Source organism: Mesoplodon mirus (assembly GCF_964341445.2).
Source record: "Mesoplodon mirus genome assembly, chromosome: 15".
NCBI classification, from domain to species: Eukaryota; Metazoa; Chordata; class Mammalia; order Artiodactyla; family Ziphiidae; genus Mesoplodon; species Mesoplodon mirus.
In genome coordinates this window covers 32,128,619-32,154,499 of record NC_138991.1, presented here as the reverse complement: position 1 = coordinate 32,154,499, position 25,881 = coordinate 32,128,619, and the positions used below count along the sequence as shown (strand labels likewise).

Below are 25,881 nucleotides of genomic sequence, written 5' to 3'. Positions count from 1 at the left end.
TACCCAGATCTGTCTCATGTCCAAATTGCAACACCGCCTCCCTAAACGTGAAGGCCTATTCTGCCAGGCTGGATAAGAAGTCCTGTTTCCAAACCTAATCTGTGAGGGATAACCTAAACTAAAATCTTGAGTTTGGTCAAGCGGTCTGCTGCAAGGGCCTGAACTCCAAGTGCCAGACATAATGAGCCGTTCCAACTGCCACAATTCACAGGCCCCAAAAGCTGAAAAGGGCGATGCCCTGCGCTCCAAGGTCTAGGACTGGGCACTATGGGGAGATGCCACGCTCTGTCCCGCTTAGGCCCCACACCGCGCCTCGCCACGTGCAGCAAACTTTCTCCCTGAAGCCAGAGGAATCCGCGTACGGCGCAGTCCGGACGGTTTGGTTTGATCCAGCGGTCACCTGAGGTCTCTCAAAGAGGGAAAAAAAAAAGCCCACAAATGCCAGAGGGACCCTGTAGATGATGAAAATGCGCAAGTTGCTTGGCTGAATGCACGACCGCCCCTAAAGCAGGGGCTTCCTTTGCACCTTCACACTACCTTCTACAGAAAACTATGTCCGTTTCATTTTTCTTTAAACACGCAACCCTCGCCTTCAGCCAGGCCAGAAATCTGCGAACAAACTAAAAAAACCGATTTCACCCTCAACTTAACTCTTACAGTTATAAGAAACACCTACCCAGGACACAAACGTGAACGAACCCGCACAGGCGCGCCAGAAGGGGAAGGTGGGCTGCGAATTCTTCTTCCGGGCCGGCAGCGGCCACTTCCGGGACGACGGCGAGCGAGGCGGAAGTGCGGTCTCGCGGCAGCTGTATTTGGGCGGGCAGAGGGAGGCTCCCGAGGCTGGGGGGCCGGGCCGGGATGGCGGCAGCGGCGGCCGGGACAGGAGCTGGGGCGGCCCAGGAGAAGCAGTTCCCGCCGGCGCTACTGAGCTTCTTCATCTACAACCCGCGCTTCGGGCCGCGCGAGGGAGAGGTAAGCGGAGCGGGGCCGCGCGCGGGCGTCCGTAAGCGGCCGAGGAGGGCGTGGGGCGGCCGTCGGGCCCGAGCAGCCGCGGGGTGCGCCCTGGAGGCGGCCCCGGCCCTCCCGGAGCCAGGCAGCATCTGTCACCCTGCCCTCGTCGAGCGGCATTTACCGGGCTGCTTTGTGCCAGGTGTGTGCCCGGGCCAGGGGCTACGGCGGGGGCCAGACAACGCGGGCAGGGTCTGTTCTAGGTCCTGGATCAAAGCCTGTGTATTGAGTGAAGGTTCGTCAGGCTAATCACTCCACACAGGTGGAGTCTCTCTTCTCTACATCAATCCTGGGTGATTAAAGTTGAGTTTACGTCTTTGTTGCTAGAAGTCCCCGCCTAGAAGCTTGGAACAAGAGTGGGAGACGGTAGTCCTTTAAATGCAGGTTTGGGGGATCTTTGGAGAGGTTTTTTTTTTCTCCAAATTAATAAATTAAATCGGATGGGGGCGGGTGGTTTTTTTAAATGGTTATTTTTTAAGGTGGGGACGGTGATTTCCTCAACGGATGTCCGGCGGTAGGTTGTGTTGGCAGGAAATCACGGTCCTTTTAAAGGCTGTCAGTCCAAATGCCTGTGAACCTGCTGGGTTTAATTTGTGGGGAGGTGTAAGTCTGTGCACCTGCACACACGCTTATTTCTTAACAAGCGTTGGTGTATTACAAATTAGCATGAGGAAAGAAATCCAAAGACTGAGTTTTCAGAATAGTTGTCTAATGCTATTTCAGATGGCATATGATTTACTGAATATCACAATTACCTTCAGGCAGGTGGGCGTTGTTTACACCGTGAGGAGAAGATAATTTTTGTTTTTCTAAAAAAGCGTCCTTTGGGCCTCCCTGGTGGCGCAGTGGTTGAGAGTCCGCCTGCCGATGCAGGGGATACGGGTTCGTGCCCCGGTCTGGGAGGATCCCATATGCCGCGGAGCGGCTGGGCCCGTGAGCCATGGCCGCTGGGCCTGCGCGTCCGGAGCCTGTGCTCCGCAACGGGAGAGGCCACAACAGTGAGAGGCCCGCATACCGCAAAAAGAAAAAAATTAAAAAAAATAAATAAATAAAATAAAAATAAAAATAAAAAAGCGTCCTTTGTTTTGTTTTGCCAGCTAACGTGTATGGCATGAGAGGTTGACAGTAAATGTAGCACTTTCAACAGCTAAGATGGAAAAAAATGCTTATGTCAGTGTTGTGATTCTGTTTCTTCATACTTCAGGAGGAAAATAAAATTTTGTTTTACTATCCAAATGAAGTAGAAAAGAATGAAAAAATTAGAAATGTCGGATTATGTGAAGCTATTGTACAGTTTACAAGGTAATACTTTTCAATGTGCTTTTGCAGAGTTGAGTGAATTCTTAAAACTTATGCTAGAGAATTGTCCCTAACATTCTTTTAACCTTTTTAGGACCTTTAGTCCATCAAAACCTGCAAAATCTTTACATACACAGAAGAACAGACAGTTCTTCAACGAACCAGAAGAAAATTTCTGGATGGTCATGGTATTTACATACACAGTACACCTTTTTGAATTTGTATTATAAAGTGATGGGTGATCTTTACTGTTAGGAATTCAGGAAAGTCCTCCAGTCATTGCATCTGAGGAGAGTTACAATAGGGTTGGTGGCAGTTTAAAAATCAGACTCCTGTTTGGTGTATTTGTTACTGAGGCTCTTTTAAGAAGTTTTGAGTTGGGACATGTCCAAGTTTTTTAATTTAGGGGAAAATTTAAAACATATATTTGATACATTGTGTAATTTCAGTTGATCAAAATTTGTAGGTTGTTAGGAATCCCATAATTGAAAAGCAAAGTAAGGACGGAAAACCAGTTGTCGAATACCAAGAGGAGGAGTTGCTGGTAATGTGTCATTTTTTATTTCATATTTTTAGAAAAAAATTTGTTAGTATCTTGTATTTTTTAGTATTAGTATTTAGTGTTATTATTTTTTCAGATTTAAGCTATGTCACTTCTGCAGAAGTTTCTCAGGGTACACACAGCAAAGTTTTATGCTTATCATTTCCATTAGCACAATCTTATAAAAATGTATATGTACCGTCTCTTACGAATGCCTTCTACTGATCATCTGTGTTTAAAGCCCTCCTAAAAATTAGGCTTACTGGTCCGTAATTGAATTTAAATACCTCTTATTTTCAGCACACACCTACTATAGGACCAAGTTTGTGAGCATTGTATTGCTTTGCCAAGAGTCACTGTACCTTTGCTATGCAACAGACTTCTTTTGCTTTCCCTTAAATTAAGATCTGTGCCATGTCTTTGTGTTGTCTGTAGGACAAGGTTTATAGTTCGGTGCTCCAACAGTGCTACAGCATGTACAAGGTAAGCGTGACGTGCTTTCTGAATTGAGAGTCTAGCCAGTTACCCCAATTTACATGGGATGCTTAAAATAATTCTTAACTCTTTACATGACTGCAAGGTGACTATGTGTCCATTTTAGGGGGAGGAAATAATGGGGCCTTTGAAACAGTATTGAGGCTTATGTGTGCACTTACTCAGTACTGAGCCCTTCTCTCTTCCCAGACTTGTGCTAGGAGTATATCTGCATTAGTGAACAGCAGAGTCCATGTTCTTGAGGAAAGTACATAGTCCAGGTGTTTGCATGATTGAAGGATCTGGCAATATTATTTATGTAAACTGAAACTTAGGTGTGAGTTCAGGTTAAAAAAAAAATGTCCAAAACAGGTGATTTTATAAAATTTACAGTATCACTTAACAGTGTTTTGGTGTTTTGTGACTTATAACTCAGGCTTTCCCATGTAAATATTTTCTATATTCAAAAGGAACTGGGGGATGAAATTAGCGGAATTAATGTAAAAGGAAAAGAAGAACTTGTTATATTGGGAAATTGAAGGACATAAGAAATTGACTGTTTTTTTTTTTTAATCTTTTACACCATTAGCTTTTTAATGGTACATTTCTGAGAGCCATGGAAGATGGAGGTGTCAAGCTCTTAAAAGAAAGATTAGAGAAATTCTTCCATCGGGTAAGTATTTTGAATTTTATTTGTAATCTTGGTAGTTGTCCAAACAGACTGTTAGAGAGAGACACAGACAGGTTTGTTTCTCACATACAAAAAAAATCTAGAAGTTGGAAATGGCAAAGAGCCTCAGGCATAGTGTGACAAGATCAGACCAGTTAGGAGACTCATTAGATTTGCACTTTTGAATTAGAACTTCTTGACATTTGTACACAGCTCCTTAAAGCATCTTGGAGATGTCTTTCGGCTTCATCCCTGTCCCACTTGTGTCTGTCCCTGTGGGCTAACTCAAAAGCAAACTTCCTGTGTGGTGGATCAGTTAACTAGCAAAATCTCACATTCTTACAGATCGATTATGTTCACTAAACAGGAGTAATCTGTATTGACTCAAGGTGAAGTCTGTGGCTGTGACACAGGCTTTCTTCCCTTAGTGGTAATTAGTGTGATTTTTCTTTCCCAGCTGATGTGAACGTGTCTACACAGTTGCCATTCTCCTTCAATGTAAATTTTTGCATATTTGACCTTCCCCTGGTCAAATCCAGTTTATCTTAGAGAAATGACTCTCAATTTATCTTTCTCCCTACACTACCTTTGATGTCTATTTTTGAATTATTTTGTTTTTATGAAGTACTTTTCTTTCTTGTTTCTTCACTTTAATGACCATAATTATTCACTCTGACTGTCCCCTCTTCCTCTTCTTGTCTTAATTTCTCTCCTGTCCATCAACACTGACTGTATGCCCTTCCAGCGTGATTTTAGTATAAGATGGCCCATGATATCATGTGTGGAGGTCAATCTAATCTGAGGAGCACTGATATGAAGACTTAAACGCTTCAAAGAGAGATAGCACAGTGCTGAATGAACACTACTTATGTTTGAACTTAATTTTTTGAAATTGGTACTGATTTCCAATCCAGTTCCCTGTGGCTCACCCCCGTGTTGGTCTTGGCAGTGTGCTGTTTGCTAGCATGTATTGTACCATAAATTAAGACTAATTGTTTTCAGTTGTCAGAGTACTATCTTCAATATACTATTAGTAACTTTTTTTTTTTTTTTTTGCGGTACGCGGGCCTCTCACTGTTGTGGCCTCTCCCGTTGCGGAGCACAGGCTCCGGACGCGCAGGCTCAGCGGCCATGGCTCACGGGCCCAGCCGCTCCACGGCATGTGGGATCTTCCCGGACCGGGGCATGAACCCGTGTCCCCTGCATCAGCAGGCGGACTCCCAACCACTGCGCCACCAGGGAAGCCCTATTAGTAATTTTATGCCTTATTTTTTTCCTACAGTATTTGCAAACGTTGCATTTGCAGTCATGCGATCTACTTGACATTTTTGGCGGGATCAGCTTCTTCCCATTGGATAAAATGACTTATTTGAAAATCCAGTCCTTTATTAATAGAATGGAAGAAAGCCTGAGTATAGTCAAGTACACTGCCTTTCTCTATAACGATCAACTCATCTGGTAGGTATACCCTACGGCTTGGTGTGTAGAAGAAGAAAGTCTTTTAGGATCATAAAAAATAGCAATGACTCCGTTGATATCATGTTGTCAAACTGGAAGTAATAGCTGGTGGGGGGTGGAGGGGTAGGATGCGTCTTTTTAGATATTGTTAAAATAAGGCAGTGATTGTTTAAACCAAAATTAGGGTAATTTTGTTTAAAATTACCAAGCAGGGGTGTTTAAAACTGGTTCCACGGAAGACAGAGAAAATGTTAGGCTGAAGAATCCTTTTTTTAAAATAATTAATTAATTAATTTATATTTGGCTGCATTGGGTCTTTGTTGCTGTGCGTAGGCTTTCTCTAGTTGCGGCACGCGGGGCTACTCATTGCGGAGTGGGGGCTACTCATTTCAGTGCGCGGGCTTCTCATTGCGGTGGCTTCTCTTGTTGCGGATAATGGGTTCTAGGCACACGGGCTCAGTAGTTGTGGCTCGCGGACTCTAGAGCGCAGGCTCAGTAGTTGTGGCACATGGGCTAAGTTGCTCCGCCGGGTGTGGGATCTTCCTGGACCAGGGCTCAAATCCATGTCCCCTGCATTGGCAGGCGGATTCTTAACCACTGCGCCACCAGGGAAGTCCCAAGAATCCTTTTTATTTTGGTATTTTTCCAAAAACATCTTCAAAGAAACAGTATGGTAAATGTGGAAAGCATAATTTTCATACTTTAAAAAATAAATTTATTTAGTTTTATTTTTGGCAGTGTTGGGTCTTCATTGCTGCATGCAGGCTTTCTCTAGTTGCAGTGAGTGCGGGCTCCTCATTGCAGTGACTTCTCTTGTTGTGAAGCACGGGCTTTAGGTTGTGGGCTTCAGTAGTTGCAGCACACAGGCTCAGTAGTTGTGGCTCGTGGGCTCTAGAGCACAGGCTCAGTAGTTGTGGCGCACAGGCTCAGTAGTTGTGGCGCACAGGCTTAGTTGCTCTGCAGCATGTGAGATCTTCCTGGACCAGGGCTGGAACCCGTGTCCCCTGCATTGGCAGGCGGATTCTTAGCCACTGTGCCACCAGGGAAGCCCATAATTTTCATACTTTCTTTTAAGAAAGCTAGTTTTTAAAAAATATCCAACAAGTTATAAGCGCTATAAAAACCAGGAAGTAACCCACTGTCATCAAACTGTGTTTGTGTCCTGTAGTAGGGACAAATACATAATTTCTTTGATGAAAGCATTGATACTCAAGAAGCAAACATAAACTATTATTAAAAACTTTCAACTCCCGAACACGGAACTCTGGAAGAGCTGTGTGAACGTGCCTGAGATTCGGGGAGAGGTCCCTTAAGACTTGAGTGAGAGCCAGCCTGTCTGTTCGCAACTGAGAGTGGTCTGCCTGTGATGAGCCGCTGAGGTTCACGGAGGAGCAGCCAGCTGAAAGCCCTCCGGCAGCTGCTCAAGTGCATTCGGTTTTTGTGTTTGTATCTTCTGGCATGTTGTTTGTGCTCCGAGAACGTTGATGGTGACCTCAAAGCAGATGGTAGGAAATACCTTAGAGTTCTGTTTGGACCGTGTTGCATCTAACTCGTGGATTTGGTTTTAGCAGCGGCTGTGAAAGGATTTAGCAGTGGCTCCTCCTTTGTTGGGAGGAGGGTGTCAGTTGACTATCTCGCCCAGAGTTTTTGGCCTGTTTTTTGAGAGAACTTTCTTTTTAGTGAATTGATTTCCTTTTTCAGGGGTGAATGCTTTTTTTTTTTTTTTTTTTTTTTTTTTTTTGCGGTATGCGGGCCTCTCACTGTTGTGGCCTCTCCCGTTGCGGAGCACAGGCTCCGGACGCGCAGGCTCAGCGGCCATGGTTCACAGGCCCAGCCGCTCCGCGGCATGTGGGATCTTCCTGGACCAGGGCACGAACCCGTGTCCCCTGCATTGGCAGGCAGACTTTCAACCACTGTGCCACCAGGGAAGCCCAAGGGGTGAATGCTTTTATGAATAAATGCCTTAGCTATTTCTTAAGTTAATCAAAGTTGACCAGACTCTTTGATCTTGGCTAGATTATTTTACATTCAACACTTGACAGTGACGTAGTCTGTATTATAGACTAAACTGATCCTACCTTGAAGGAGTCTGTTGAATGATGGCCACTTCATTCTCGGTAACGCTCCCACTGAAAGAGATTCTCGAATAACTTGGCATCGCCACCAGAAACAGAGTTGGCAGGCTCTGGAGAAGTGCACAGATCCCGGACCACGGCTGTGCGCAGCTCACAGCGCTGGAGTTGAGGCTACACTCAGAGCAGGTGTGGAGGTCTTAGAGCAAAACAGGTGAAGTCCATTTAGCATTTAAGTAAAAACAAGGCACAGAGTCATATATAAAACAGAAAGAAAAATCAGTCTTGAGAAAGTAGTAGCATCTCATGCACACAAATGAATCAGCTGATCAGAAGAATAATTTTTCTTTTTTTAAAATCATTCATATCAAATGACTATTTGCAAAACTTTGAGAACATCTGTACTTCTGAGCACCAGTAGGCTGTTTCCTTTTTGATGTGAGCCATTGACAGAGTCCTGAATCATGTGGACCTGTCAGTACAGGGTTTTGTTTGCTTTTATTTGGTTACTTGTGCTAAGAAAGGAACTCTTGTTTTTTTGGGGGGGGTTGTTTGTTTTTACTTTTTATTTTGAGATTATTGAAGATTGGCATGCAGTTGTAACAGCTTTTCTCCAGCGGTGACATCCGGCATGATTATAACACAGTGTTACTTCATTTACTTTTGTTGGGGAGCAGGAGTCGGGATGGGGGTGGCAGGTACTGGGAAGAGGGTTGCTACAGTCGGAGCTCGTGGACGTTCCACAGCCCGGGCAGGCCTCCCCATAGGCAGAGTGAGAAGCGCCTACTTGCTGCTTCATGTTCTGAACAGCTGGCTGTGACTTATTTTCTTTTTAAATTTTCTACCCAGAAAACCAGCATCAAATTACTTAATGCCTAGCATTAAATCTTAAGTGCAATAATAAATGCAAAGCCCTAAGCACAGCACACATAGTAAGTAGTTAAGAAGTGTCTTCTGTTTCCTTTTATAGGGTGTTTTCTGCTCAGTGTCCTCTGGTCTGGAGCAGCATATAAGCATATAATGCAGGCCACAAATATCGTTTTAAGTTTTCTAGTAGCCACAATAAAATAAAAAGAAACTGGAGAAATCAATTTTAACAATATATTTTTTTAGCCCAATATATCTCAAATATTTTTTCAACATGTAAACAATATAAAAAATTATTAACGAGCTATTCTTTTTGTGCTCAGTCCTAAAAGTCCAGTGTGTATTTTACACTCATTTCTACCAGCCACATTTCAGGTGTTCAGTAGCCAGATGTACCCAGTAGCTACCGTTTCTGGAAGCGCAGCTCTGGAAGAAATTGCCCAGAGCATGATTCTTTATATACTGTCTGCTGCTTACCATTAGCAAGCTCTCTCCACCAGGATTTATGTCTTGAATGGAAAGTAACATCCAGAGCCTGTTTTGTGTCTTTCTCTTTCTTTCCTCAGTTATTTCCGCAAAAGAAGAGAGTGGGGGACCTTCTGTGTGTTTGATTTGAAAGGGTCCATCTGCCTGGTCGGCTGCAGGTTACTTTCAGAATTGGTGTTGTCACAGGCCAAGTGCTGACAGTTCTCAGCTGTTGCTGTTTTGGCCTCACCTTTGGACCCGGGACTTCGTTCTGCTTGGCAGGAAGCTTCAAACCTGCTTCAGGGTGTTTGGCCCCTTTAGAGTTTTAGCTGTGGACAGACATTCTGAAAATGGGAGAGGAGAGGTGGTGTAGGAGGAGGCGGAGATAAGACAAATGGGAGGAGTCCAGGGAAGTGGGCCGCGTTTCTGTGCCGAGCCGGCCAGACTTCTAACATAACCTGCGATTCCACTGGGAAAGAAGACAGAGCCCCTGGAACGTGGTGCAGAGCCTTGGTTTATATCAAGTTAGACTTCCTCAAGGATTTTTTCAATTATCTTGAATAGAAAAAAAAACCCCAGATACAGAGTCATTGTCTGTTTATATCCTTATCTGAAAAACCGGTTTCAGGTAGAGTCCAACAGCCCCTGCTAGTTTCTCAGTACTTTTCCAGGTGCCACTTATTCTTCCCTCGTTTCAGATTGGATGGTTTGCCCAAAAGTTTGTTTCTTTCTCTTCCCACTTTTTGCCTACACTGAATCGAGAGAATTAAAATCCAAATACATTTCTGAGACATAGCATTTTAAGTTCCCCATCTACAGCATAGCAGTATGTTTAGGATGCGGGGTGAAAGAAAGTGGCCTTACCGTGTAACCCAGAAAGTGGACAGAAACCTGCTACCTGAAGGGGAGTGTCGCAGGTGCTAATGCTCCCTGGATAATCCCATGTGGTAGGCAAATCAAATCTGCTGTGACTTTTTACTTCAAATGGCATATAAAATGCAGGACTATGTAGTAGTAGCCTTTAGCAGGTCAGGGTAGAGTTCTAGTGCTGGACTCAAGTTTAATTCATTCCATTCTTGAACTTTCCATCAAGGAAAGGGCTTCTTGATATCATGCAAAAAAAAAAAAAAAAGAGAGAGAGATGAATTTTTATCACAGAGCAATGGAAAGACAGAAGACCAATTCCAGACTTTTAACACAGTGCTTTTCTGATGTTTCAGGAGTGGATTAGAACAAGATGACATGAGGATTTTATACAAATACCTCACCACATCTCTATTTCCAAGGCATATCGAACCTGAGGTATGATGGGGTACTAATCTCTAGATAAATAGATAGATGGATAAATAGATATATAGACAGACAGACACACACACACACACACACACACAGACACACACAGATTTGGGGGTGGAGTAACTTGGTGGATGGGGCAGTTCTGATCTGTATTTTACATTATTAGTGTGATGTTTAGTCATGTAGCTGTCCGTCGGTATTCATGGGGGATTGCTCCCAGGACCCCCAAGATACCCAAATCCACACACGTATGCTCAAGTCCCTTGTATAAAATGGCATAGTATTTGCATGTAACCTACGCACATCCTCCCTTACACTTTGAACTGCCTCTAGGTTATTATAATACCTAATAAAATTGAAAAAAAAAACCCTAATACAATGCAAATGCTATGTAAATAGTTGCCAGTGTGCGGAAAATTCAAGTTTTGCTTTTTGGAACTTTCAAAAGAAATTTTTGCCCCAAATATTTTCAACACGCGGTTGGTTGAATCCACAAATGTGGAATCTGCAGATGTGGAAACCTCAGATATGGAAGGCCAACTGTATATATTTAGTGTGTGTCACTTAGCACAGAAAACCACGTATGTCAGCTTTTCTTCATTTTGTTACGTTCAAATGCAATTGCAAAGCTATGTTTTTAAAGGGAGCAATTCATTGAGTAGAGGAAATACTGGATTTTTAGGTCGGGTTCTGGGAACTCTGAAAATGCCAGGGATCCTGGACAAAACAGTGGTTAATTCTGTGGTCTTTTCATGTACAAACATGAGATCTGATTTTGAGTTGATTTTATACTTCCCGCCTGGCTTTTCCATTGTGACAATTTCTCAGTTTTCTGCAGAGAACTGTAAATACTACTGCAGTGTTTTCTGCAAAGTATGTTTTTTTAGCTTTAGTTAGGTTGGAAGTGAACAGTGTTCATAAACCATAACATTATCATTTTGACCCAGGAGCGCATACACGCACCCTCTCCCTCGCTCTGTTTTTTAAGGCCATGACTTGAAACAACAGGAAAAAAGTCTCTTTGATAAGAAATCTCAAGGTTTGGAGAAGGACCTGATCCTGCACTTTGCTCCTTTCTGGGTAGTTTGAACACAGTGGCTAATGTTTGTGGAGTGTGTACCATACGCCAGACACGGTGTAAGTGCCCAGCACACTTGCATTATCTCATGACATCCTGACAGCCGTCCTGAAAGCCGGGTACCTTATCTCCATCTTACAGAGGGGAGACCCAGGCTTCGGGGGGCTTACATGATTTAACCCCGTGTCACCCAGCTAGTAAGTGACGGAGCCAGGACTTGATCTCGGGGTCTGACTAATGCTAAAGCACCTGCTTCCAACCACACCCTCAGAAGGATCCTTCACGAGGCTTTCCCATGGTGGACAGTGCTGTTGCAACAGCAGAACACTCTCTTGGTGCTTTATTATATGTCTAAAGAGCCGGGCTTATAAAATAGGAATGTACGAAGTGGCAGTGAGGACATGGATGTGTGAGGACTTCTCTCAGTACAGGCTGCACGTGTGAGAGCTGTGCATTCTCACTATTGGATTTACTGGTTTTCAATCTTTCATTTTCAGTTACACGCTAGAATTTTATATAGACTAGAAGAACATCAAAAAGTTTTAGAAGAATAATAAGTTTTAGCTAATGTGACTATTAGATTTGGAATTTTTTTTCATTTCCTATGCGTATTGAAGTAGTGTATCTTCAGCAGAAGAAACCAGGAATGGGTTACAAATATAGATCTATGAGGAGGCACCATGTCATGGCTGAAGGCAGGGACTTTCAGGTCACACAGGCCCCTCCACTCAGGGGCTGGGTGTGTTGGTGAACTTCTTCAAACTTGTTTCCGTTTCTAGAAAATAGGAAGACGGCATTCCCCATAGGGGTGATATGAGATAAAATTATGTAATTTATGTCATCGCCTAGCACATATTAACCACATGGGAGATTTCATTTATTGCTGTAAAAGGAACTAAATCAGTATGTGGAATTTAGGGCACAGTGAAGTTATGATATTTCTGTTTAAAACCAGTGAGTTCTTTCTGTACCTCTGTAATCCCCCCTCCTTTTTTTTTGGTGGGGAGGAATGTGGAAAATTGATATAGAAAAATGGCATGGAGCCAACTAGTAAATAAAAATGCTGTTTTTCAAAGCTTTGAATATAGGAAATCTAATAAGTCACTTGTCAACATTAAATTTGTTTACAGTTGGCGGGAAGGGATTCTCCAATAAGGGCAGAAATGCCCGGAAATCTTCAACACTATGGAAGGTAGGACTTCTGTCCTTTGATAGACAGTATTGGATTTTATTATCTTTTTTGGTAAAGATAAAATCATGAACACTGAATTACCTTTGTGCTACTTCACTGACAATAATCAACAAAGGAAATTCTTTTGTTTCCAATGCATTAAAACGATTACTTTTTTATATTCTGATCTGGTGTTTTCTAAGTAATGTCTAGCTTCCCCAAAAGGCCGTATATTAACACCCTTATAGGAATGCACTGTTTATATATTCCTGTTTATAATCTGCCTAATTGAATGAAGTCATCTCTGTGCTTCCTTTTCAGATTTCTCACTGGACCCTTGAATCTTAATGATCCAGAAGCAAAATGCAGATTCCCCAAAATTTTTGTAAATACAGATGACACATATGAAGCTCTGCATTTAATTGTTTATAAGGTAACAGTGGCCTTTCTCTCCAGGGTTACAGATTGATACTAAAGTAAATCTTGCACAGGTACACTAGTCGGTGCGCAGACCTCACGTGTTTCTTGGAACAGGTGTCACAAGTTCTGATTACTGTAAAACTCAAAATGGGTGCTTTCTGGAGTAAGAGGGTTACTTTCAGTCCCCATTAAACTGTAGTTCTGTGATTAGCAAGAGTCACTGTCTGAGGCTGTGACTCAAATGTTTCAAGTCCTGCACACGGACAGATCAGAGGCCGTCAAGGCCGGTGTTGCCTATTGTTCGATGCCTGCCCACACTCCAGTGGATTCTGCCTTCGCTCTGATTTTAAAGTTGTGGACTTGCTAATTCCATAAGGATAGTATGAGTTTCTGTCAGGATATTATCTTGTAAGGATGTATATTTATGTTAGGTTGGTTTATTTTTATAAATTTATTTATTTACTTATTTTTGGCTGTGTTGGGTCTTTGTTGCTGCGCGCGAGCTTTCTCCAGTTGCGGCGAGTGGGGGCTACTCTTCGTTGCAGTGCGCGGGCTTCTCATTGCGGTGGCTTCTCGTTGTGGAGCATGGGCACAGGCTTCAGTAGTTGTGGCACACGGGCTCAGTAGTTGTGGCGCACGGGCTTAGTTGCTCAGTAGCATGTGGGATCTTCCCGGACCAGGGCTGGAACCCGTGTCCCCTGCATTGGCAGGCGGATTCTTAACCACTGCGCCACCAGGGAAGTCCCTGTGTCTTTCTTTAAAACAGTTTTACTGAGATACAATTCACACAGCGTGTGTTCATCCATTTAAAGTGTACATTTCAATGGCTTATGGTAGCAAAGTTCAAGGGTGCCCAAGATCACCTTCACTTCTCACACAAACTGCTAGTTCAGTTCACCTTCACTTCTCACACCAACTGCTAGTTCAGGGGTCCTTTTGAAGTCTTTGTCTGGTTTTGGTATCAGGGTTAACACCCTGTTTTGTTTTGTTTTGTTTTTTATAAACTTACAAAGGGTCTAATCAGTTTTTTTGTTTTGTCTTGTTTTTTAATTAATTATTTAATTTATTTATTTTTGGCTGTGTTGGGTCTTCCTTTCTGCGCGAGGGCTTTCTCTAGTTGCGGCAAGCGGGGGCCACTCTTCATCACGGTGCACGGGCCTCACTATCGCGGCCTCCCTTGTTGCGGAGCACAGGCTCCAGACGCGCAGGCTCAGTAGTTGCGGCTCACGGGCCTAGTTGCTCCGCAGCATGTGGGATCCTCCCAGACCAGGGCTCGAACCCTTGTCCCCTGCATTGGCAGGCAGATTCTCAACCACTGCGCCACCAGAGAAGCCCCCTAACACCCTGTTTTTTGGAAGACTTTGTGAAGGATTGCTGTGAATTCTTCTTCAAATGTTTGGTCACAGTGAAGCCACCTACATCTGGGCTTTTCTTTGTGGGTAGTGTTTAAATTGTTAATTCGTCTCTTTGCTTATTATAGATCTTTTCTGATTTTCTACTCCTCTTTGAGTTAGTTTCAGTGGTTTGTATCTTTCCAGGGATTTGTCCATTTTAAGTTATTCAAGTTGATGTACAATTTTTCATAATATTATAGCCTTATAATCTTTCTTTTCCTTTAAAGTCAGTAATGCTGTCTCCTTTCATTCCTGATTTTAGTAATTTGAGTCTTCTCTCTTTTTTCCTTGGTCTAGACAGGTTAGCTAAAGATTTTTCAGTTTTGTTGATCTTTTCAGAAAATCATCTTTTGATTTCGTTTTTTTCCTCTTCTGTTTTTCTGTTCTCTATATTTCTGCTCTAATTATTGTTATTTCCTTCCTTCTGCTTGCTTTGGGTTTAGTTTGCTCCTCTTTTTTCCAAGGTCTTAAGGTGGAAGTTTACATTATTGATCTGAGATCTTTCTTCTTTTTAATACGTGTGTTTACAGCTATAAAGCTGAGAGACTGTAATACTAAGATGTAGTAGATTGTCTTTTATAACCATTCCTCCATTTGCTGTCTGCTGTTAGGACAATTTCCCTCTGGAAATTTAAGTGATTGTTTTTTATATTTTTCTCCAATGATGGTGTTTCACTGGGGAGAGAGCATTAATATGTGGATTGGGGAGGTGGATGGGGCAGGATTGTCCATGAGTTGACAGTTATTGAGAAAGCGACGGTCAGTGGGGTTCACATATACCATTCTGTGTACATTTTTAATATATTTGAAATTCTTCAACTTTTTTAATAGAGACTTTAAAAGGCACTTAAAAAAAAATCAACCTGTAAGGGATCAGTTGTGCAAATGCCTGAGGCAGACATAAGGGAAGCAAGGTGGATCAGGCTTCAGGACCCTGTGACACACAGAGTTCGTCTCGCAAGGAGACCAGCCATTGCGCAGGTCTGCCAGGTAGTGACCAGAGTGAAGAGCCAGTGGTCCCAGATCTCTTGACGCTTTAGGAGAGGCTGGAAATTGGAATTTTGGTAGAAAACCAGTTGGCATCTAAGTCAGAATTACTTTAAACACAAAGAAACACCTATATTGGATGGAACTGGCCTGTAAGTCACCCAGTTTGCAGCCTGTTTCTGGGCAAATAATAATTATGATTCGGTTACAAAATAGCATAAATGTTATTAACTTTGGCCACTTAAAAATAAAGTTAACAGCTGATAGAGGTTGAGAGGCAGAAGTGGGGAGAGGTGCAGGGACAGGGGCAATGTTAATATACTCATTCAGAAGTGGCAGTTCAGGAGCTTGTGCCTGTGACTGGTGGCGTGAGAAGTGAGCCATTTGAGGCTGTAAGGTGACCCTCCAGTGGAGGAACTAGAGGGGCTGTAAGCTCTGGGGGTGGGGGGAGCGGCTGGAGAGGGGCCTCATCCATCATGATGCCGGAAGGCGACAGTGGTGTTAACCGTGTTATCTAGAACATTAACAGTGGTTGCCGGGGGAACAGGCCTCAGAGAAGGAAGTCTTTTGCATTTTCATCCTAAGCCTATATGTTCTGTTTGACCTTGTTTCTAACACTATACATTGCTTTGATAAATTTAAATATTTGGGGCTATTTATTTATGATGTGGCTTGCTGTAGGTTCCTGTTACTTACTCATGTCATAACCGCAGTGTTTGCTATAGTAGAAAGTGAGACAAGGTGACATTAATTTGCTGTTTTTTTTAACCTGTGTTAATGGAGATCATCAAACATTCACAAAAATAGATTAGAATAATGAATACCAGGTACCTATCACACAGCTTAATTAATAATATGCTAATGTATCATCTCTCTTCTCTACATGTCCTGGTGTTTTGGGGTTTTTTAATAAATTTTATTTATTTATTTATTTATTTATTTATTCATTCATTCATTTATTCCTTTCTTCCTTTCTTTCCTTCTTTCTTTTCGTTGGGTCTTCGTTGCTGTGCTCAGGCTTTCTCTAGTTGCGGTGAGCAGGGGCTACTCTTCATTGCGATGTGCGGGCTTCTCATTGCGGTGGCTTTGCTTGTTGTGGAACACGGGCTCTAGGTGCGAGGGTGGTAGTTGTGGAACACGGGCTCAGTAGTTGTGGCTCGCGGGCTGTAGAGTGCAAGCTCAGTAGTTGTGGTGCATGGGCTTAGTTGCTCTGCAACATGTGGGATCTTCCTGGACCAGGGCTGGAACCCGTGTCCCCTGCATTGGCAGGTGGATTCTTAACCACTGCACCACTAGGGAAGCCCCATGTTCTGGTTTTTTGTTAGAGCATTTTAAATCATCTCCTCATTTCCCTTATAAATAGTCCATTTTGCGTCTCTAACTAATAAGGACCTCTGTTTTAACATCACCACCCTGCCATTATCACGCTGGACCAAAATAACGTTAATAACTTCCTTAATACCATCTGTTATCCAGACCCTATCCAGATTTCTCCAGTTGACTAGAAAAGTCTTTATAAAGTTGATATATTTAAATAAAGATTTAAACAAGACCACTGCATTTGATTATTTAAGTCTTCATTTTTGTACCATTATCTAATCTTTGGTTTCTTTTCTCCCCTCCCCCCGCAGGCCATGAGTGCAGCTGTGTGCTTTATGATTGACGGTAGGTACACACCTGTATCTGGTTTCACCTGATTAGCTAAGGCTTTTCTCTTTACACTTTGCTGTGGTCTGTTCCTAAATGATAAACAAGTTGTCGTAGCAACAGGGAGGCTGTATTAAGCCTCCATCTGGGGCCTCTGCCATCTTAACCAGCTATTTCTAATATCGTTAAAGTCCCAGCTTTCCTGCTTCTCAGCAGTAGGACCTGGGCACCTTTCTGTGCCTTCCTGCCCGTGAAACGATTATGGGAGTACCCATCTCAAAGGGGGCTTTAGGATTAAATGAGGGAATATTTGTAAAGTGCCAACAGTGCCTGGCCTGTGAGTGCTGTGTAGTGTTTGTTAAATAAATATTTGACCTTCCTAGGTCTACTGGGGGTAGGCAGTCAGTTTACTACCCCGCAGGGAGTGCTTCAGTCAACATTCACAGTGGGATAGTTCTTTGCCTCTTTTTCATCTTAAATATGACTAATTCTGGCTCCTCTGTTTCTCTTCTATTTGGGAGGGGAGGGGGATCTGATCATTTAATTATTTCCCAGATCAGTACAGTTTTCATTTGAATATTGTTGTTAAGATGGTAAAATGAAAATTGACCTTTTTAACACAGTGTCCTCACACTCACTGGTGTTTCTTGAATTACTTGTTAGCTTCTATCCAGCCTACGTTGGACTTTTGCCGAAGACTGGACAGCATTGTTGGGCCCCAGCTTACAGTGCTGGCATCTGATATTTGTGAGCAGTTTAACATCAACAAAAGAATATCTGGGTTTGTACTTTGCTTTGTGTTTGCTTTCAAGCATTTAACTGGCTCTGGAAGAATAAGGGTGGTTTTCGCTTAGAACATGGATGGTGTTAAGGTTCGTATAATCTCTGAGTCCAGAGAACAAATGTGTTGTTTGGTCCTGTCTGCAAAGCTTCCTAGGGAGCTGTTCCTGACTTTTTCTGCCCCACAGTGACGGTCGGGGCTGGGTCTTCTCTTAATGCATCCCCTCAGCTCTCCCCAGTGGTGGTATGAACGTGTGGGGTTAGGTGTGCTAGCTCTGCCTGTGGTCTTGGCCTTGTGAGTTCACTTTGCATTCCACATGACCCGCCCGGGCTGTGAAGTCCACACTGGCAGAGGTAATCAGCAGGGTTTTGCTTTGCATAGATGGAAAGCACTTTGCCTCTCGTGCAGAAGTGTTCCTGGTGAGGTTGCCTGTGACGTAAGCCAGTAGGCGTTGGTGCTGAGTCTGGCGTCTTGAAAGGCTCTAGGCTGAGTATCAGGAGACTCGAGGTTAAACTCACCTTGGTTCTAAAAACACCCTGAAAAGTCACTGAACCTCTTTCTACTCTTTTCTCAGTGCAAAGTCGAATGACTGTAAAGTGCTTAGATGGGAAGTACTTTAAGGAATAAAAGGCTTCTTTATATGGGCTTCGCATGTGTTAGAGAAGTTACGAAAATGCTGCGAATTTATATATAACCTTGTGCTTGTAGTGAGCATATGTTGTATGTATGTGGTCTTACATAAGCACCAGCCCACAGAGAGGTCCCACATGGGCTCCAGCTGAAAGCACGGGTAGGTTTTGTATCTGCAAGTGGAGTTTTACTGCTGACAGCTTACATAGTTTTAGAAAAGATACAGCCAAGGAATGAAAGTGCCTAACCAACTTACATCTTGACAGTGCTGTTTAATCTAATTTTTTGACCATGAACCTGCCAGATTTTCAATTCTGAAGGAAGCATGTGCCTTAAATCTGTGTTGGATCATGCAAGTTATGAGTGGAGAATGATCAAGTGTAGTTACCTGCATCCCCAAACCCTTGGGAGATGACTGGACATTTTAACTGCTCTGCCAGTGCTTTCGGCAGATGTGATGAATATCGAGTAATTCACTGACAAATATCCAGAGGTAAACTTGCTGTCTCGAGTACTTTTTATTTTACAAATCAGGTTAACCCTCTTTGGGATTGTACAGAAGAAAGGAGATGGCCTTGGATATTAATTATCCTATCATTAGACAGCAGTTTTCTCTCTGATATTTTATTATGAAAATTTTCAAACATAGGAAGGTTGAAAAAATTGTACAGTGGATACACATATACCCCCACTTGGATTCTTCCGTCGGCATTTTGCCATGTATGTTTGGGCACAAATCTGTCAATTCCTGTCTAAAGGATAATTTCTTGACTGTTAGGAGAATCACTGCACAGTACCATTAGCCCCTCGAGGATAGGGTACCTGGCAGACGTGATGGTACAATAAGTGCCACACAGTTTAGGGGTGTGCCCAGTAACAGAGCTTCTAGGAACGTAGTTCTTATCTTTGAAACCGTGACCTGAAGATGGTTCTTGATGCATCTGAGATGTTATATGTAAGGAGCTTTGATTGCCAAACCGTAACCATCAACTGACTAAAGATAAAAGCTTTTGAGTACAAAAGGTAATGTAGTTTTCTTCCAGAAATCCTTCTGACCCAAATCAAGCCACTTTATGTGCCAGTCCTGGGACCTCCATAAGTCATATCCCAGAGAAATTAGAGGCAGCCCTGAGGGAGGAGAGACCCCAGCCAGCAGCATGTCAGGGGCATTGTTGGGGGGCAGAGGGGGCTATGTTAGCCAGCTGTCCTGATCCCAGAGACCAGCTCAGGGGCCTCTGTTCTCTCGGCTGCAGCCCCCGCTAGAAAGTGCCCACGGGGCTGTGCACTAGTGTTTAGCGTTGAGTCCAGATTTATAAACTGCAGCTCTTAACGTTCCTTATGAAATTGGGGTCAGCCCTTTAAAGAATGGTGTGAAGTAGGTTTGTTTGGCGATCGGTTTCTATTCCTTTGTGGGCCACCTCAGTTTTTTTCTTCTCCAGAACTTAAAATTCTATTATTTTTATTTATTTTCTTCTTTTGAGAGTAATTTATGTCCTTAATTTTTAAATGATTCCAAAATAGAAATATTGGAAATCTTATTTGGCTTCTGTCTTTCTGGACTTGTACACGCATATAAACACAGTGACATACACACATGGTGTTTTTTTACACATGGACTTTTGAAAATATATCATGCTGTAAATCTGTAGCTTTAAATAAATAAATATATATATATATATATGTATATATATATATATATATATATATATATATATATGGTATGAGCATCGGTTTAAACCAATAAATACAGACCTACCTCATTCTCTTTAATGGCTTCATAGTATTTAATAGGAAAGATGTGTTCTATTTGCTTACTCGTTCTCCCATTTAATGGTTAGGGCTGGTTATGGCTATTAGTATTACAAACAGTTCTGTATTGAACAGTCTGGTACTTAAACACCCAATTATCTCCTCAAGAGAAATCCCTAGGATTGAGCTCTGGGGCAAAGGAAATGCACATTTACCATGTGGCTCGGCTCCTGCAAGGGTGGAGCCACCTTCCCCTCCCGCCCGTGCCACCAGCTCCCGTTCTCCCTGCTCTCTCGCATTTCAACAGTGACACTGAGGTTGGGCGTCTCCTCATCTGTTTATGGGCATTTCTGTCTCCTCCACAAATTGTCCCCGTCCTCTGGCTCTTTCCATTGAAGTGCTTTGTCTTTTTTCTTTTACATCAGTACTCCTAATGTAATACCCTTTAGTCATGTTGCATCCTCTCTCCTTTATATTTAGTCAGTTTTATTAATCATTGCCTTTGGATTTGTCTTTAGTGGCACACTTGGGGCCTTCCACCCCAATATTGTAAAAATGTCCCATTTTTATCTCTGGTACATTCCTGGCTTTATTTTCTGTGTTAAATTTCTAATTCACCTAGAATTTTTAAGGGCTTGCAGGAGGGCTGTAACTTAACATTTCCCCCCAAATCGATGGTTTCTGAATCTGAGACTTCAGTTTTTGTGTCTTTCACACACCCCTATTCACTGGCCAATTCTAATACTAAATTTGAAAAGGCAGGAAGGAGGAGGAGGATGTAGAAAGTTATTAGAAAAGGAGCCTCTTTCCTGTGAGCGATTTTTTTTTGGGGGGGGGGGTTTGCGGGCCTCCCACTGCTGTGGCCTCTCCCGTTGCGGAGCACAGGCTCCGAACGCGCAGGCTCAGCGGCCATGGCTCACGGGCCCAGCTGCTCCGCGGCATGTGGGATCTTCCCAGACCGGGGCACGAACCTGTGTCCCCTGCATCGGCAGGCGGACTCTCAACCACTGCGCCACCAGGGAAGCCCAGCAATTTTTTTTTATAATCCTTTTTTATCAGTCTTCTTGAATCAATGTGTAAAGTAGCCCAGTTGCCTAGGAGGCTGACTGTGCTGGGATTCCTCCCACAAGTGAGGAGTGTAACCATTAGCAGTAAGGGCTGGTTATGATCAGACCCAGGATTGGACATGGGGAGGAGCAGGACGAAGGCAAGATGGGAGGAATTGGCCCCGGCTGTGGTCAATGGTGTTTAATGGTGCAGCATGGTGGAGGAAGTCTTCTTTGTCTTAAGTTTGGTCTGATTAGTGAGGAGTGGCCAGTAGCCATATTCATCTAGAAATCATCTATCTGGCAACCTTCAGCTCTCTGGAACACAGCCCAGAACAAATGAAAACCACAGCTGGTCCCTGCTCCCAGCCAGCTGCCCAAGTCCACAGGCGAAACTCTGCGAGCAGTTAGGTGTGCACTGAACATCTGGTCATTTCCTCCCCAGGTTCACAGCTCACAGTAACCTTTCCAGGTAGGCTTTGGAAGTGTGGAAAGGTTTTCACATAACTGGTCCTTAAACATTTAAGTCTTTGGCATCTCAGTAAAATTGATGCTCTTTACTCATGGGAGATATCCCTGTGACCTCTTTTTCTTTATATAAATTTCTTTTACTTTTGGCTGCATGGGGTCTTCGTTGTGATGCGCGGGCTTCTCATCACGGTGGCTTCTCTTATTGAGGAGCACGGGCTCTAGTCGTGTGCGCTTCAGTAGTTGTGGCACGTGGGCTCAGTAGTTGTAGCTCACGGGCTCTGGGCGCAGGCTCAGCAGTTGTGGCGCACGGGCTTAGTTGCTTTGCGGCATGTGGGATCTTCCCGGACCAGGGCTCGAACCCGTGTTCCCTGCATTGGCAGGCAGATTCTCAACCACTGTGCCACCAGGGAAGCCCTGCTGTTTTTAATGTGAGCAGCTCTTGTTTTCTTTTATTAACAGTACATTGCAAGTAACTGGTTTTTTCTGTTTTCGTTTTTACATCATCCTTCATGGTGGGTGGAGTGGAAAGAGGCCACATTTGCCCCTGTCCTAACTACCTAAATAACGTCTCTCACGTGAATGTCCGTGTGGGATTACAAAAGGAAGAATTCCGGTCTTCTTAGAAGAGTGTTGTACGTGTTACAAATGAGAGCAAGAGGAACGCCACGCAGAGTGTGAGACAAACAACCAGAACTTTAAGCCTGATCGAAGGTCATAGAAATTAGTCTGTCCAAACAACTAAATTTACAACTCTTTCCTAATTTCTTTTAAAATTTTCATCTTTCCAGACAATTTTTCTTGTAGTTATACTTGCTTTTCTTAGATTAGGGGCCTACTAAAAACAAATTCTGGTTTTATAAGAATTCTGTTTTCATTTTCCTGGGAACTGAAACATCCACATTCTTTCTCTGCTTACAGGTAGAGTATTACAGTAGTAACCCACTTCCCCGGAGGTCGGATTTCCGGCACCCTCAGCTCCCCAGTGCGTGGCTGCTCCCCCTGTAGTAAGCAGAGAAGGCTTCTGGCCCCCAGTGGCAGGGCTGCCTAGGCCTCACGCAGACCCCCGATTGTGAATTTAAGGCACAGTGAGAGGTGAGGGAAGGGAGGCCCCTGAGAGCCGAGTGGCCCAGCTGTCAGGGTGGCTCCCCGAGGGGTCTCAGACTCTGACCCGGGAGACAGCGAAGTAGCATTGCCCAGTCATCCAGAATAATAAAAGGGTAAATCCCAATTAAATACTTCAGAGGAGGTTCATACGTTTTAGAATGATCTCTGAGTAGGATGATGAAAGCTTTGTTATTTACAGTGCTAAGCTTCCATTCTGTGGCAGTTTACATACATGCAGCTGTGGGATAAATGAGATGTACGGGGGTCAGCAACCTTTTTCTGCAAAGGGCCAAACAGTAAGTACTTTAGGTTTTGTGGGCTGTGTATGTTCCAAGTACTCAACTATCCTTTAAGCGTGAGAGCAGCTGTAGACAATACATAGGCATATGGGTGTCCCAGTAAAACTTTATTTAGAAAAACAGGGCCTGGCTTGGTCCCAGAGCCATAGTTTGCTGATCCCTTCACTGGAAGGGTAAGTGACCTGCATTGATTTACTTTGTTTTTTGTTTTTTAAGTGAACAAATAACTGAGTGACTGCCATTTATAAAACACTGTACTTGAAAAAAAAATCACATATGGTTAAAATATTTGTGGTTTTAAAAGTACATACTTGAGCTCGCTGGGAAATTCAGTCATTTTGAATACCTCACGGATATCAGATAAGTTACTGCTGAATGTTACGTCTTAACTGAGGTTCTTTTTTTTTTTTTTTTTTTTTTGCGGTATGCGGGCCTCTCACTGTTGTGGCCTCCCCCGTTGCGGAGCACAGGCTCCGGACGCGCAGGCCCAGCGGCCATGGCTCACGGGCCCAGCCGCTCCGCGGCATATGGGATCCTCCCAGACCGGGGCACGAACCCGTATCCCCTGCATCGGCAGGCGGACTCTCAACCACTGCGCCACCAGGGAGGCCCTTAACTGAGGTTCTTGATTTGAAGGCCCAGCCATTGAAAATACCACCTTAGCCATTCCACATTTAGAGTTTTTACAGTGTAGTTGTACGTTTGGGTAATTGTTCTTTCAGAAAGTTACCACCTCCATAACATGTTTTCACAGGTCTGAAAAAGAACCCCAGTTCAAGTTTATCTACTTCAACCATATGAATTTAGCAGAAAAAAGTACAATTCACATGAGGAAAACACCCAGTGTGTCACTTACATCTGTTCATCCAGATTTAATGAAGATTCTGGGTGACATCAACAGTGATTTTACAAGGTAATTCTAACCACCTCACCAGTTAGGTGTCCACTTTCTAATAAGAGACATTAAAGGAATCATCTTCAAAAACCGAGTGACCCCAGGCCCCTTCAGAGGTCTTGACCACCTCCCTGGGCACCAGTTCCAAACATCATTAAGCCCAGAAGGGGCTGGTCACTCACAGGGGACTCCCTGAACTTTTCACATGGCTCAAGTTTCCTGTTTCTTGTTTTAGAATGTTTTTCACAATCCAGCTATATATATAAAATAAACAATTGTGTTTTGAAACTCTTTTCTTCCAGGGTGGATGAAGATGAAGAAATCATCGTGAAAGCAATGAGTGATTATTGGGTTGTTGGGAAAAAGTCTGACCAGCGGGAGCTGTATGTTATTTTGAATCAAAAAAATGCAAACCTCATTGAAGTAAATGGTAAATAGGGTTTGGTATTTGAGCAGAATTTTAATGCTACTGATATTTAAAAACTATCTTTTCAGTGTACTAAGGACATGCTAAATAGAACAAATCATGACTGTTGAGATTTTAAGCAGACGCCCCTGTTGCTTAAAAGAAATCATCATTTGGCCTATGCGGGAGTGGGACAGTGGGGCAGTGCACCCCAAGTGTCAACTGTAGGGACAATCAGGTGTGAGGTTCCTTCTGCAGACATCTTCTGGGGTGTATTACATTTTTCTCTTGATACCAATACTTGTATTAATAGTCTATGCATTAGAAACAACCTCAGGGAATACATGCCTCATTTATTTATTTATTTATTTTTGGCTGCGTTGGGTCTTCGTTGCTGCACGCAGGCTTTCTCTAGTTGTGGCGAGTGGGGGCTACTCTTTGTTGCCGTGCCCAGGCTTCTCATTGGAGTGGCTACTCTTGTTGCGGAGCACAGGCTCTAGGCGTGTGGGCTCAGTAGTTGCAGCTCGCGGGCTCTAGAGCACAGGCTCAGTAGTTGTGGCACACGGGCTTAGTTGCTCTGCGGCATGTGGGATCTTCACAGACCAGGGCTGGAACCTGTGTCCCCTGCATTGGCAGGCGGATTCTTAACCACTGCGCCACCAGGGAAGCCCCTACACGCCTCATTTAAAACGGGAATTGAGTAAAGTCCAGATAATGACACCACTGTTGGAGCTCCCGATCCACAATTCAGGGTTGCAGCTAGAGTTTCTGTGTTTTTGAATCCGATCCCTCAAGATTTTAGAAGTTGTGCTCCTCACCCCCCAACCCACGGGTGTCTTAGACACTTTGGGTTTGAGCTGTCTCAGGCCCAAAGAAGCAATGTTACATAGTGTTAAAGTCTCCTGTACGTCAGGTCTTTTTTTCTTTCTCTCGACTTAACATTTCTTATCAAGGCTTCTGAGATTTAAGATCAAAATTAATGCAGACCTTTATTTATGACCAACTTTACTCCAGGGAATTTAAGGTACTCATATATATTATATAACCTTTTAAGTGAGAATTTCTATACCTTACTCACTGTTTTCTGTTCTTTTTGCAGAAGAGGTCAAGAAGCTGTGTGCGACGCAGTTCAATAACATATTCTTCTTGGATTGACTGACAAGGGCTCACCGAAACATCTTTTAAAAAAACAGCTCAGCAAACATTTTGTTTACCATTGCAGGTTATTGGTCATATTATTGACTGGATTAATGACAATAGTAAAGCAATACTTGCTTTGAAGAATCAAATTTCTACTCAGCCTGATGATCCCCTGAGGTTTTTAGATTTTAAATATTTATGTGGAATTAAAGGTAGTCAGCTACATCTCTTTCATTCCGTTCTTTTGACATTATGTGACTATTTTACTGGAAAATAAGACTAATAAATTGTTAAAGTTTTTAAAATTCTGGTCTTGCATTGAGTCTCTCTGGTTGCTTGTTTGTAGACCACACCAGCCATGGGTCCCTGGTTCATCCTCAGGAATATTCTAGCAGCTAAAGGTGCTCAGAGTTGGGATTCCTTCCCCGGTCCCTAGGCCTGAAGTGGTAAACTATGAGGCATTTGCCCAAAGTAATTGCTGGACTTGGTTTTTATCTTGAGCAATAATGT

General features: G+C 43.3%; 1 protein-coding gene across 1 annotated transcript; it reads left to right on the top strand.

The window, feature by feature from the left end:
* The first annotated feature begins 786 nt into the window (after positions 1 to 786).
* CCZ1 (CCZ1 homolog, vacuolar protein trafficking and biogenesis associated) lies at positions 787 to 25,676 on the top strand. Its single transcript, XM_082645589.1, has 15 exons — positions 787 to 975; positions 2,216 to 2,313; positions 2,405 to 2,498; positions 2,777 to 2,854; positions 3,287 to 3,334; positions 3,915 to 3,998; positions 5,278 to 5,453; positions 10,078 to 10,159; positions 12,362 to 12,423; positions 12,724 to 12,835; positions 16,835 to 16,868; positions 17,514 to 17,631; positions 23,685 to 23,843; positions 24,128 to 24,255; positions 25,331 to 25,676. The coding sequence occupies exons 1-15, from the start codon at positions 862 to 864 to the stop codon at positions 25,384 to 25,386; spliced, it is 1,443 nt and encodes a 480-aa protein (XP_082501715.1). The 5' UTR covers positions 787 to 861; the 3' UTR covers positions 25,387 to 25,676.
* Positions 25,677 to 25,881: the final 205 nt, after the last annotated feature.

Bases quoted from the DNA above. Each gene is read 5' to 3' on its own strand.
- CCZ1 (XM_082645589.1), top strand. From the start codon at position 862: ATGGCGGCAGCGGCGGCCGGGACAGGAGCTGGGGCGGCCCAGGAGAAG. The intron at 10,160-12,361 runs GTATGATGGGGT...ATTTGTTTACAG, and splicing joins CAAGGCATATCGAACCTGAG to TTGGCGGGAAGGGATTCTCC. The intron at 16,869-17,513 runs GTAGGTACACAC...ATTACTTGTTAG, and splicing joins TGTGTGCTTTATGATTGACG to CTTCTATCCAGCCTACGTTG.